Source organism: Dipodomys ordii, unplaced genomic scaffold, assembly GCF_000151885.1.
Source record: "Dipodomys ordii isolate 6190 unplaced genomic scaffold, Dord_2.0 Scaffold23, whole genome shotgun sequence".
Lineage (NCBI taxonomy): Eukaryota > Metazoa > Chordata > Mammalia > Rodentia > Heteromyidae > Dipodomys > Dipodomys ordii.
Genome location: NW_012267239.1, coordinates 1 through 13,836, shown reverse-complemented (window position 1 = coordinate 13,836; position 13,836 = coordinate 1). Strand labels below are relative to the sequence as shown.

The 13,836-nt window shown below is 44.6% G+C and overlaps 1 protein-coding gene across 1 annotated transcript; it reads left to right on the top strand.

The window, feature by feature from the left end:
- Nucleotides 1-4,205: 4,205 nt before the first annotated feature.
- On the top strand, nt 4,206-10,431 carry Rsph14 (radial spoke head 14 homolog (Chlamydomonas); the record flags this gene model as incomplete). The annotated part of the gene is made up of 3 exons (XM_013014242.1): nt 4,206-4,404; nt 6,183-6,285; nt 10,313-10,431. Coding segments are annotated over exons 1-3 (421 nt in total), but the record flags the coding sequence as incomplete, so codon positions are not given.
- Nucleotides 10,432-13,836: the final 3,405 nt, after the last annotated feature.

Here is a 13,836-nt window from a genome sequence, read left to right as displayed (position 1 = left end):
TGTGTGTGTGTGTGTGTGTGTGTATGTGTGTGATTTTCTTGATCCATTGAAGAAATATTATTTATTTGTTTGAGCCAATGCTAGAGCTTGAACTCAGGACTTTGTACTCTCCTTTACCATTTTTCCCCCCTCCAGTCTGGAATTTTACCCACTTGAGCCACACTTCCGTGTTGTTAATTGGTTGTTAATTGTTAATTGGTGATAAGACTCTCAGATTTGTCTACGCAGGCTGGCTTTGAACAATGATCCTCAGACCTCAGCCTCCTGAGTAGCTAAGAATACAAACATAAGCCACAGGCACTCCTTGTTCAACCATGAAAGTTTAAAGATTTTTTTGTCCCCCCCCCCCAACCAGGAGAACTTAAGCCCATCTTTTTTTCAGCATCAGGCAAGGTCATCATGCTTCTTATCTCAGTGACGAGCTGAGTGAAGGAATGTTCGAGACATATACTTCCAGAGACTAACAGCAGTGCATTAGGAAATCAGCAGTCCAAAGTCATGCCTCTCAACAAGTATAAATAGAAGTCTAGCCCATGTACTGTCAACAGTTTGGAAAGAAGCAGGGATTTTTCTTTAAAATTCTTTTTTTTTTTTGTTGGTCCTGGGGCTTGAACTCTGGGCTTGGGCACTGTCCCTGTGCTCTTCAGCTCAAGGAGAGCGCTCTACCGCTTGAACCACAGCACCAATTCCTTTTCTTTTAAATTCTAACCTGATTTTGGGATAAGGATTGCAGCTTTTGAGATAGTAGCCCATTGCACTCCTTTGCCTGGTAAATTCACAAACCTAATTTCCTTTTCTGCAAAACTTGGCTCTTTTATTTTTGTGAATTTAGCTTCCAGTTAAGGGACTAAATTTTCTGTGTTGAAAATGCTTTCTTTCTTTTCTCTCTCTTTCTTCTCCCCCCCCCCACCTCTCTCCAGGTCGTGGGGCCTGAACTCTAGGCCTCGGCACTGCCCCTCAACTCTTCAGCTTAAGGCTAGCATTCTACCACTTGAGCCAGAGCGCTACTTCCAGCTTTTTCTGCTTATGTGGTGCTGAGGAATTGAACCCAGGGCCTCATGCATGCAAGGCAAGCACTCTACCACTGAGCCACCTTCCCAGTGCCCCCCCCCCCTTTCGTTCTTTCTGTCATGGGGCTTGAACTTAAGACCTGGGCACTGTCCCTGAGCTCTTTTGCTCAGGGCTAGCACTCTTTGAGCCAGGGCACCACTTCTGGTTTTCTGGTGGTTAATGAGAGATGAATCTCATGGGGACTTCTCAGCACTGTTTGGCTTCAAACCATGATCTTCAGATCTCAGCCTCCTGAGAAGCTAGGATTACAGGTATGAGCCGAGTCACTGGCACTGGGCTCAAAAATGCTTTTAGAATGTAAAGTCCATTAATCACTCATTTGTTCTACACATAACAAAAGCTTCCTCGTAGGTTTCTGGTGCTGGAGAAAGAAACAGAACATAGTAATTATCTTTAGTGAGCTGGAGGTTGTTTTTTTTTTTTTTGAGGACTCCAAAGTAAACAGCGGCTGGGGTGTACAGTAGAACATTCGTCTCACACACCTTAAGGCCCTGGGCTCAATTCCCAACATCTGTGGGTTTTGGAGTTAACTAGAGAATTAGGGAGAGATAGTGTGCCAATATGGTAAGTATAAGCTACCAGATTATTTATTAATTTGGATCTGAAGTTGGAAGTCTTGCTGTCCTGAACATTGTTTTACTCCTGTGGTCACTGAGATAAGGAATTTGATGACCTTGCCTGGGGCTGGAAAGATATTCTCAAGCTCCTTAGTATGAGGGAGTGATGGGACTGAGAGACACAAAAAGGAAAGAAAGATTTTTTTTTTTTTTTGCTTATGTGGTGCTGAGGAATGGATCCCAGGGCCTCATGCATGCAAGGCAAGCGCTCTACCACTGAGCCACCTTCCCAGCCCCAGAAAGATTTTTTTTAATGTTTAAAAACTATTGTAATTAAAAGTAATATGTCAACAGATAAATCTTTGTCATTATCAGTTTTCGGATCAAGAAGCTTGGGCCAAGTCTTGGGGTCAAGTCTGTGTGATTTGGGGGAAGCTACTGAATTTGAGGACATGTATGTATGCATGTATTCGTTTGTTGTTAACTCCTGCCCTCTGGCTTGCTAGTTGGCAAGTGGTCTGCCACTTAAGCCATGCCCCCAGTCCTTTCTATTTCCACTTCCTGGCTCTACTGTCAGTCGTGCAAAACATCCGGTACAGAGAAAGTTAAATAAGTCATTTCCCTTTGCTTCTTGTCTAGCACATTGCGGAGAAGTATTGCTCCCACCTTGCAGCCAGCGTTAGGTCTAGTAGATAGGGCGCCTGCGCAGTACAATGAGCACAAGCGCGCGCACAAGCGCGCGCACGCTGGACAAAGCGCTTGCTGCCTAGTCGCTAGGCAACCAGGTTACCTAGCAACAGGCGCGTCCCATTGCTGGCGGGTGCCTGGAGACCTCTGGCTCAGTCAGGTGAGGCGGTGGTTGTGGATCAGGGGCTCTGTTGGGGGAGGGGAGAGGGCGGGAGAGGTTGTGCTCTGACCTGCCCCGTCTCACACCGGGTCCAAGTTTCAACATCCCAACATCTGTGGCAAAACTCCCACATCGTGTGCCCTTTAGTGGAGGTCAAGCCTCTGTTTCAGGCCTAAGAGAGGGGAGCCCATATAAGGTACTGCTGTATCTTTCCCAGCCCTTTCTTCTTTTCCCCTTGTCATCTGATACTGGGTACCCGAGTCTAGTTAACCTTTTTTCTAAGAGAGGTTCTTTTAGGACTAGTTCTGTACATGTTACTAAATGCAGTAACAATTATAATAATAACCACGGCCAATATATCTAAAGCTCCAGTGAGCCAGGCTTATCAGTTAATATGACAACATTGAAAAGGGCCAGTATATACTATTTATTACTTTCTTTGTACAGCTGCAGAAAGATCCAGATGGAGGAAGTAAACTTGTCAAGGGCCACCCATGGACTGGGCTTGAAGCCAGTTAACCACTAAGTCACACTGTCTATAGTTGCTCAAAGCACACGCGTAGAATAAAAGGAAATCATCTTTTAACTGTAATTCCCTTTTGCAGATGTGAATATGGGTCCCTGACAGGTAAATTAGTAGAACTCTGTGTGTGTGTGTGTGTGTGTGTGTGTGTGTGTGTGTGCGCGCGCGCGCAGTACTGAGGCTCAAATTCAAGGCCTCACACTCAAACTTGAGTTTTTCATACAAGGGTGGTACTCTTACCATGGGACCCATACCTCCATTCTTGGCTTTTTGCTGAGTAATTGGAGATAAGATTCTCACATACTTTTCAGCCCCAGGTGGCTTGGAACCAAGGTCCTCAGATCTCAACCTCTTAAGTAGCTAGAATTACAGGTGTGAGCTATCAGTGCCTGGCTTAAAACTGGACTTGAACAATGGCTTCTAGCTCTCCAGTTTCATGACCTCCAGCGAGCTGCTTGACATCATCATAGTTTCCTCATTTGTAAAATGTACATGATATTGTCCTTTCCTTATGGGGTAATTGAATTAGATACTAGTAATTGCTGGCACTGATAATCACTAAATGGAGAGACCATCTTGCTCTTTGCTTGCTTGCTCTGTTTAGTCCTTTTAGTGACTGAAGACCCAGCCTATTACAGTAGTTTCTTCTGTCATTAAGTAATATGCCATGGGAGATCACTGAGGTCTGCAATTTGGGTTGTTATGTTACTTTCCCTGTGACCTTAAGTGGATCTCTTCATTGTCCTTAGCCCCAGTTTGGTCATCTGTAGAATAGGAGTAAAAATACCCATCAAGTCAGGTGCTGGTGGCTCATAACTATAACCCTGGCTACTCAGGAATCTGAGATGTGAGGATCACTGGGCAGAGAAATTCAACTCTGATCTTCAATTAAATAGCAAAAGTATGAAGTGGCAGAGGGCTCAAGTGGCAAAGGGCCAGCCTTGAGCAAAAAAGCCAAGCAAAAATGTTAGACCTTGAGGTCAAGCCCCCAGTATTGGCGCACACGCGCGTGCGCTTGCACGCACACACACACACACACACACACACACACACACACACAGCCATCAGCCTGTCCTCATAGTTTAGTTTGGGGGATCAGATAAGTAGATTTTAAATCACAGTAGTAATGACAACAGATTCTGTATATCTTTTAATTCAAGGGTCTCTGCAGAGTTTTGCTTTGAAGGCCTTTTGCAGCTGTGTAAAGATGGCTCATGCTAAGATCTCCATGTATCTACCTCCCAACATCAATCCTGCCCAGGCTGAAATTGCCTATGGCTGCCTAGCCCTGCCCAAGCTGAACAGAGAACTGCAATCAGCCGTCCTGCTGACAAGACAGAAAGCCCTTGTGGCCCTATGTGACCTCATGCATGACCCCGAGTATGTCTACGAGGCCATCCAGATAGGTGAGAATGTTACCGCCCAGGTGACCATGACTGGGGTTATGGCATGACTCAGACAGTGGTGGAGCTTGAATAATAAGGGTAGAAAGGAATGAGCCAGATTTAAACCCAGCAGTGCATTAATTGCAATGCCTGGTTTATCTCAGTCCTCACCGTGGCCACCCACAAGGGAAAGAACATTCTAAATCTATACACAAGAAAATCAAGGTTCAGATACTACTTTGGGGTGTTTATCCAAAAGATTATAAGTCAGAATCCAGTAATGACACCTTGCACATCCATGTTCATTGCCACACTATTCACCATACCAAAGTTATAGAAGAAGTCCAGATATCTTACAATGGATGAGCAGATCAAAAAATGGCATACAAATACGCTTGATCTTACTCATCCATGAAGAAGAAGAATATGTAATTCACAGGGAAATGGATAGGCCTTGAAAAAATTATGTTACACGAAGTAAATCAGGCTGTGAGAGACAAAGGGCTCATGTTTTCTCTCGTAAGTAGATGTTAGATCTAAATTATAAACATACATGAAAACATAGAGTCATTGCAGATATATTTATATAAATTGACTAAAACATGTTATACAAAAGGGAGGATTCCAATGGTGTAACTCCTTTAAGTCACTAATTTACAGTTTAATAAAATGAATACTAGTAAGCTAAAACATATGTGGTCAGGAAGAGAGCAGATCAAATGGAAGAGGGCAGATGAATGAGGAGAAGAAGGGCAGTAAAAAATGGCCAAAAAAATGGCCATAATATTCAATGTACATGTGAAAATAGAATCAGGTAACTTGAGGGAATGGATGGGGTTGAGAGAAATGAAGAATGATGGAAGGGATGACATGGATCAAGATGCATTATACACATAGACTGACATGTTGAATTGAAAAGAAAAAAGAAAATTGAGGTTCAAAGAAGGGGTATGAATCTAAAATTGTTGAATCAATAAATTAAGCAAGATCTTTATTTGCTAAATTTTACATTTCTAGGTTATAATTCACTAGAGGTCAAGTGACTAGTTGGGGATATGGTTATAGTTTGACCTCTATCAAAGAAATGCAATCCAGGTGTCAATGGCTCATGCCTGTAATCTTAGTTACTCAGGAGGCTGAGAGCTGAGGTTCAGAGTTTGAAGCCAGCCCAGCAAGATAGTGCTCTACCTCTTGAACCACAGCATCACATCTGGCTTTTTCTGAATTGTTTATTAGAGATAAGAGTCTCATAGGCTTTTCTGTCCAGGCTGGCTTTGAACCAGAATTCTCAGATCTCAGCCTCCTGAGTAGCTAGAATTACAGCTGTGAGCCACTGGCACTTGGCTACCCTGAAACTCTAATCTCCAATTAACCATCAAAAATCTGGAAGTGGATAAGTGGCTTAAGTGGCAGAGTGCCAGCCTTGAGCAAAAGAGTCAAGGGAGAATTTGAGGCCTTAAGTTCAAGCCCCAATAATGGCACATAGACACACAAAAAATGGCAAAGCAAGCAAACCAAAAAACAAAACCATTTTCTTAACCTCCTTGGCTGATGTTGAGAGCAGATGCTAATAGAAAGTGTACAGGGAGAATGGCAAAGAGGACTAGATGAGATGATTCCTGTCTGTGAACCCCTTTTGTGATTCTCCAGCGCTCTGTAACCGACTTGATTCCCCAACGTCCTAGAGCAATAAAATCTCTGGTGCTTTCTCATTGTCTAATCGTACTCATATGTTGGCTTCTGGGCTAGCTGACTTCCTGGAGTGGCAAATGTTCAAAGGCTTTTTTCTGTCTCAACAGGTTGTCTGGAGAGCCTGAAGGGCTTGCTGAAGGATGGTGATGACCTGGTACGGATAAAGACCACTGAGGTGCTCCACATCATAGCGACCCATAGTGTGGGCAGGTGGGCAGCCATCTTTGGAAACTAATACCACTATGTGTGTGATGTGATGTGTGTGTGTGTGTGTGTGTGTGTAAGATCACTTGTGCATGTGCACACGTGCTGGTACTGGGGTTTGAACTCAATGCCTGGGTGCTGTCCTTTAGCTTTTTCATTTGAATCACAGTGCCACTTTTGACTTTTTTGGTGGTTCATTGGAAATATGAGTCTCATGGATTTTCCTGTCTGAGCTGGCTTTGAACTGCAATCTTTCGTACTCAGCCTCCTGAGTTTCAAATGCCCTACTTGGAAGCTGCACCCACTTGGGTGGATGTCTTTGAATGACCTTGAGTACCAGTACTGAGCCTTTGTCTATAGCACTGGTCTTTGGTGGGACTTCTATTTGGTTAGAACATGCCTCTCTATGGGGTGGTTCGGTTGCATCTGTGAGTGCCTAACAGGACTTTCTGTTCCACATTAATTTTTATGGTAGCTTTTAATTCTTGGCTTCCCACATATGATGGGAAGGAAGGTCAGATTCCACACCTGAAACAGTTTTGCCTTTTTAAAGCTTTTTATGGGGAGCCAAGTTCTATGTTCTAGATTGTCCCACAGGGCCTGTGGCTTTGGCTCCTGTCTCTACGTGGGTGTTAAAATATCAGCATTAAAGCACACGTTTGGTCCGGGCTGGTAGCCTCGTGTCTTTCTCTGATACTGAGATTATTTGGGTTTCTGACCTGGAAATATCCCTTTGCCTGTATAAAGCTTTACATTTTATACTTAAAACCTTTTTCTTCTAGGCTGGGTGACAGTAGTTCACACCTACAATCTTAGCTCCTCAGGAGGCTGAGACTTAGAGGATCATGATTTGAAGCCAGCTCCAGCAGAAAAAAAAGTCTGAGATTCCAGGTGCAACTAAACAGAAAAATGCCAGACTAGAGGCAAATAGCAGAGTCCCTGCTGTGAGCAAGCACAAAGCTCTGAATTAAACACACACACGCACATGTGCACGCGCACACACACACATATACACATACACACACACACACACACACACACACACACACACTAACAGTTTTCACCTAGTACTTGGTTAGGAGTTGGGTTGGCAACCTTGGGAATTTTGTTATATCAGCCGAGTCTATGTTGCTTACCAGAGGTCATTCATTTTATTTTGTATTAAAAGTAGAACTTCCCTCTTCCCACTCCCCCCAAAAGCCAGGTGCCAGTGGCTCACACATGTAATCCTAGCTACTTAGGAGGCTGAGATCTGAGGATTGTGGTTCAAAGCCAGCCCAGGCAAAAAAAGTCTATGAGACTCTTATCTCCAATTAACCACCAGAAAACCGGAAGTGGTGCAGTGGCTCAAGTGGTAGAGCACTAGCCTTGAGCTGAAGAGTTGAGGGACAGCGCCCAGGCTTGGAGTTCAAAACCCATGACCCCCCCACACACACACAAAAAGTAGAACCCTGCTTATACCCTTGAAAGCCCTGCCCCAGTCTCCTGTATAAAGAAGACATTGCCCAGTATTCTCAGGCTCTGCAAGAAGGAAGGGCAACTCCAAGGGCAAGGTGCTGACTGGTTTTGGGCTTGGTAGGTGTAAACCACTATTGAGACAGGCTTCACATCATGTCACCAGTGCTGGGATGTCCCAAGAAACCAGTCACCGTATCCTGCTCTCAAGCTCTCTCAGACCCAGGGAGTCCTCCTTGGTACCTGCTACAATCTGATCCTGCATGCAGCCCTGGAATGAAGTAGTATGAATAGGGGGTATGCACATGGGTGTAGAGTGACACAATGCCATGGTTATAATGCACCTTCATTCACATAGTTGGCATCAAGTAGGGAAAGATCAGTGCTGTGGACACACAATGGTTACAGGCTTTTGTTTTGTTGGTCTTGGGGCTTGAACTCAGCCTGAGAGTTGTTCCTGGGCTTTTTCACTCAAGGCTAGTGCTCTACCACTTTGAGCCACAGTGCCACTGTCTGTTTTCTGGTGGTTCATTGAAGATGAGTTTCACAGATGGGGCTGGGAAGTTGGCTCAGTGGTAGAGCGCTTGCCGTGCATGCCTGAGGCCCTGGGTTCGATTCCTCAGCACCATATAAGCAAAATGAAAAAAGCTGGAAGTGGCGCTGTGGCTCAAGTGGTAGAGCGCTAGTCTTGAGCTGAAGAGCTGAGGGACAGCATCCAGGCCCAGAGTTCAGGCCCCACGACCGGACCCAAAAAAAACAAAGAGTCTCACAGACTTTCCTGCCTGGGCTGGCTTCAAACCACAATCCTCAGATCTCAGCCTTCTGAGTAGTAAGGATTATAGGTGTGAGCCATTGTTGCTCAGTAATTTTTTTTTTTGTTGTTGAACTGGGGATTGAACCCAGGGTCTCTCTCAATTGCTAGGCAATGATCTATCATGTGTTTTTGAGATAGGGTCTTGCTAACTTTTTCTGTTCTGACCTCAAACCCACAAGCTTCCTGACATACCTCCTGAGTAGCTGAGATTATAAACTTGTACTGTGTGTGTGTGTGTGTGTGTGTGTGTGCCAGTCTTGGGACTTGAATTTAGTGCCTGGGTACTGTCTCTGACCTTTTGTACTCAAGGCTAGAGCCTTCTACCACTTGAGCCCCAGCTCCACGTACTCACAGACTTTCCTGTCTGGGCTGGCTTTGAACTGAATAGCTAGGATTACAGGCACAAACTACCAGTGCCAGGCTCTTTTTTCTTTTTTTTTAACAGATGGGGGCTTGACAAATGTAACCTGAGAAGCCCTCTTCCCAGATGCAATGGACTCAGCTTACTTAAAAGAAACAAAGCTGGTACTGTGGCTTATGTGTATAATTCTAGCATATATCAGGAGGATCATGATTCAAGGTCAAAAAGTAAGGGATACTCCAAATCAAAAGATAAACTGAGCTGGGTACAGTGGCTCATGTCTGTAATCCTAGCAACTTGGGAAGTAGATATTGAGAGGATCATGGTTTGAGGCCAGTCCAGCCAAAAGTTTATGAGACAACCTGCCAACTAATAAAAATGCTGAGTTCCCCGGTATGAGCCTTTCATCTCACTGTCTGCCTGGGCTCTGAACCTCATATCTTGAGGTTTCCCCCAGATGCTGGATTAGAATGATGATCCTCCGGGGGACGGCCTCTGGGTAGCAGCGGGGCATTCAGTGGTAGACAAGAGAGGAGACAGGGGACAAGATCAAGCTAGGAGCCTGGATTTTTTTACACCCCAAAGTAGATACCTTTGCAGCTGTGGCACTGTCTCTGATTTCATCAGTAATAAAATTACAAATGAGCCAGGCACCAATGGCTCACACCAGTAATACCAGTTACTTCAGGAGTTAAAGCCAGCCCAAGCAGAATAGTTTCCTAGTGGCACTGGCACACACACACACACACACACACACACACACACACACACACACATCAATTGACTTTTGAGTCTTCAACACTTGGAATTGGGAAAATTCAAATTTTTCCTGTTAATAAAACTCTTCTCATCTAATTGGCATATCTAATATTTAATTAGCTTCTATACAATTATAGTAAGCATAAAAGGCATCCATAGGTCCCAAGTTAGGCATTTGGTCTCTGGAAGCTCACAACTCAGCTAGAAGAAGACCAGAGATGTAGGAGGGCTGTAGGCTGGGCCTGCCAGCTCTCTTCCTTGGAGCTATAGAGAGATGGTGAGCACAATCAAGCAATGTGGGTTATGGGCTTCTGTTTTTGTTTGTTTTCATTCTAATTGTACAGACTTTGGGACTGACTGAGGCTCAGGATGGCAAAAACAAGAAGCCAAGGGCACAGAGGACCCAAGTCTGCATCACAGTTAGAAGCGGGACAGTGCTGTGTGATCATGAGTCTTACCATCACACCAATCACATTGCTCTGCTCAGATGCAGACTTGGGAGTCTGGCACATGGTGTCTCCCTCTGGTCTTCATTGGCTTCACTTGGTATAGATTCTGGCAGGGCCACTGGCCTGTTCTGTTCTTCCTTGGTCCCCTCCAGGAATGGCTTTAGTTATACCCCAAATACATCTTCCTTTCTCTAGAATCAGCTTTTTAGAGCATGACATCATCTTTGCCCTGTCCTTCCTGCTGAGTGACCCCAACAACCGCTGCCGGGAGAACATGCACCTTGCCTTCAAACACCTGTCTCAACTGCCCGCAGGTAGGCTCGTGCCTCACACGTGGGTCTGGGTGGCCCCAGCTCCATGTCAAGGCTGCTGCTTATCTCAGACCATAGCATTTCTTGGTTTGTTTGTCTTTAAGCTAATATAGTGGTTCACACCTGTAGTCCCAGCTACTTGGGAGGCCAAGGTTAGGATCCCTTGAGTCCTGGGAGTTTGAGATCAGCCTGGGCAGCACAGCTAGGCCAACAGTAGCAACAACAACCACAAGGAAGTTACCTTTTCATTAAGGTATCATGCAGGTATTTGGAAAAACTGAGATGTAGCTCAGATGTAAGGTCTACATAGCACATAGCATGAACAGAGTCGTGAGTTCATCCCCAGCATCTACACCTCCCCAATAAACCTTCCAATAAATGGACATTTGGTTGAATTATAATTAATGAGCTGGGCGCTGGTGGCTCACGCCTGTAATTCCAGCTACTCAGGAGGTTGAGATCTGAGGATCGCAGTTCTAAGCCATCGCAGGCAGGTAGTCCATGAGACTCCTATCTCCAATTAACCACCAGAAAACCAGAAGTGGCACTGTGGCTTAAAGTGGTAGAGTGCTAGTCCTGAACAAAAAAAGCTCAGAGCAGTGTCCAGGCACCAAGTTCAAGCCCTAAGACCACCACCCACCACCACCACCACCACCACCACCACCAAAAAATTATATACTCACACACACATGCCAAGGAACATATAGTATACACAGCCCTTCATATGCCATAGATTAATTCATATTTTTTTTTGTAGTACTGAGGACTGAACTCAGGCCTTGCCCTTGCTAGGCCGGCACTACCATTTGAGCCATACCTCCACCACCTTTTTATCTTGGTTATTTTTGAGGTAAGATCTTGTTCTATTTCCCAGGCCAGCTTGGACTGATCCTCATACTTGTGTTTCCTTGTGTCACTGGAGATGACAGGTGTTTGCCATTACACCTAGCCATTGTGCTTCCCCAGCAGCTGGGATGACCACGTTTATGCAACCATGCACAGTCATTGGTTGAGATGAGGTCTTGTAAACATTTATGCCGGGAATGGCATTAAACCTTGATCCTCTGATCTCTCCCTCTTGTATAGCTAGGATTACAGAACTAAGCTACCATATCCATCCATTCTGCTTTTCTTTTTCTTTTTTTAAATGGTGCTAATGATGGAGCCCAATGCCTCACATGTTAATCATGTGTTCTTCCACTGAGTCATAACCTAGCCTAGACTTTATCTTTTTTTCAACTTCACATGGTAACATACCATCAGTAATACTTTCTTTTATTTATTTTTGTTTGGTCATTGGCTTCAACTCAGGGCCTGGGTGCTATCCCTGCATTCTTTTGCTCAAGGCCAGTACTCTACCACATTAAGCCATAGCTCCACTTCTGGTTTTTTGGTAGTTAATTGGAGATAAGAGTCTCACAGGGACTTTTCTGCTCTAGCTGGCTTTGAAATTCAATCTTCAGATCTAAGCCTCCTGAGTAGCTAGGATTATAGGCTTGAGCCACTAGCCCAGCTTAGTCTGTAATACTTTCTCTCGCTTAGTAGTTTGTTTCTGAGATTCATGTATGTTATGTATTACTAATGTGTGCCAAGTTGTGCTGAAGTTTGGCATTTGCATTATGTGAGTATGCTATAGTTCATCCACCCTGTGTCACCAGGCACTTGAATTGTGTCTCCTTAGGGTTACCAATAAGCATAATGGCTAGAAACAGTCTTACTACCTCTATTTTGAGATGTTTCTAGGGATAGAATGCTGGCAGGGTATAAATCCGTTTAATGTCAGAAGATGTTTTTCTAAAATAGTTACACCAGTTTTCACTTCCGCCAGCAGTGTATGAGAATCACAAGTACTTTACTTACTCAGAAATCCACTATCTTTTCTAGAGTCTTATTTTTGAGATTTTGGTGGGTGAGTATTACTATCTTATTTTAGTTTTAATATTTATTTCCCTAACTAAAGGAGAGACCCTTTAGTTTTTATGTTTTGAGACAGGCTCTTGCAATATTGACCAGATTGGTCCTGACCTCCAAGCCATCCTCTTACCTTAACCTTAAAAGTAGCTAGACCTCCAGACATATGTTCTCATGCTTAGTTGCAGAGGCCTTGAAACACTGTCTTTTGTAAAGTGACATAGTATGGTGCTGTTTTTTTTTTTTGGTTGTTGTTTTTCTGGTCCTGGGCCTTGAACTCTGGGCCTGGGCGTTTTCCCTAAGCTCCTTTGCTCAAGGCTAGCTCTCTACCACTTGAACCACAGCACCACTTTTGGCTTTTTCTGTGATTAATTGGAGATAGGAGACTCAAAGACTTTCTTGCCCAGGCTGGCTTAGCTGTGATCCTCAGATCTCTGTCTTCTGAGTAACTAGGATTACAAGCATGAGCCACTGGCACCTGGTATATGGTGCATTTTTAAAATTAAGTTTTAAATTGTTATTATAAAGATGATGTACAGAGGAGTTACTGTTTTATAAGTTGGGTAATGAGTGCATTTCTTTTTGGACAGTGTCATCCCTTCCTTTGTTCTCTCTCAATTTTCCCCTTCCATCCCCACCCACAAGTTGTAAAGTTCATTTTCAACATAGTGTCTACCAAATACCACTACTGCAGGCTTGGAGGGTTTTTTGTTTGTTTGTTTGTTTTTTTTATCAGTCGTGGGGCTTGAATTCCAGGCCTGAGCATTGTCCCTGAGCAGTTCAGCTCAAGGCTAGTGCTCTACCACTTGAGCCACAGCAACACTTCAGTTGTTCCTGAGCTCTTCAGCTGAAGGCTAGCGCTCTACCACTTGAGTCAGAATGCCACTTCCAGTTTTCTGGTGGTTTATTGGAGATAAGAGCCTCACAGACTTTCCTGCCCAGGCTGGCTTTGAACCATGATCCTTGGATCTCAGCCTCCTGAGTAACTAGGATTACAGGTGTGAGCCCCTAGCACCTGGCTGGTTTTTTTTTTTTTTAATAAAGAAGGCCAGATCGGGGCTGGGAAGGTGGCTCAGTGGTAGAGTGCTTGCCTTGCATGCATGAGGCCCTGGGTTTGATTACTCAGCACCACATAGGCAGAAAAAGCCAGAAGTGGTGGTGTGGCTCAAGTGGTGGAGTGCTAGCCTTGAGCTGAAATGCTGAGGGACAGCGCCCAGGCCCAGAGTTCAAGCCCCATGATTACCACCACAACCACCATCATCACCACCACCACCAACAAAAAGAAGGCCAGCTCCACAGGCAATATTGCGTGTACACTCACTGAGGGCACCTTCCCCTTTGGCATGAATTTTCCTTAAATGACTGGCCTTGATAACTGGGGAGTCTAGAATAACTACCTGCTAAAAGGGTAACCTTTATGTCAGCTGACATCCCCTCATTGCCTGAGGGCAGTAAACTTTGTGTGTGTGTGTGTGTGTGTGTGTGTGTGTGTGTGTG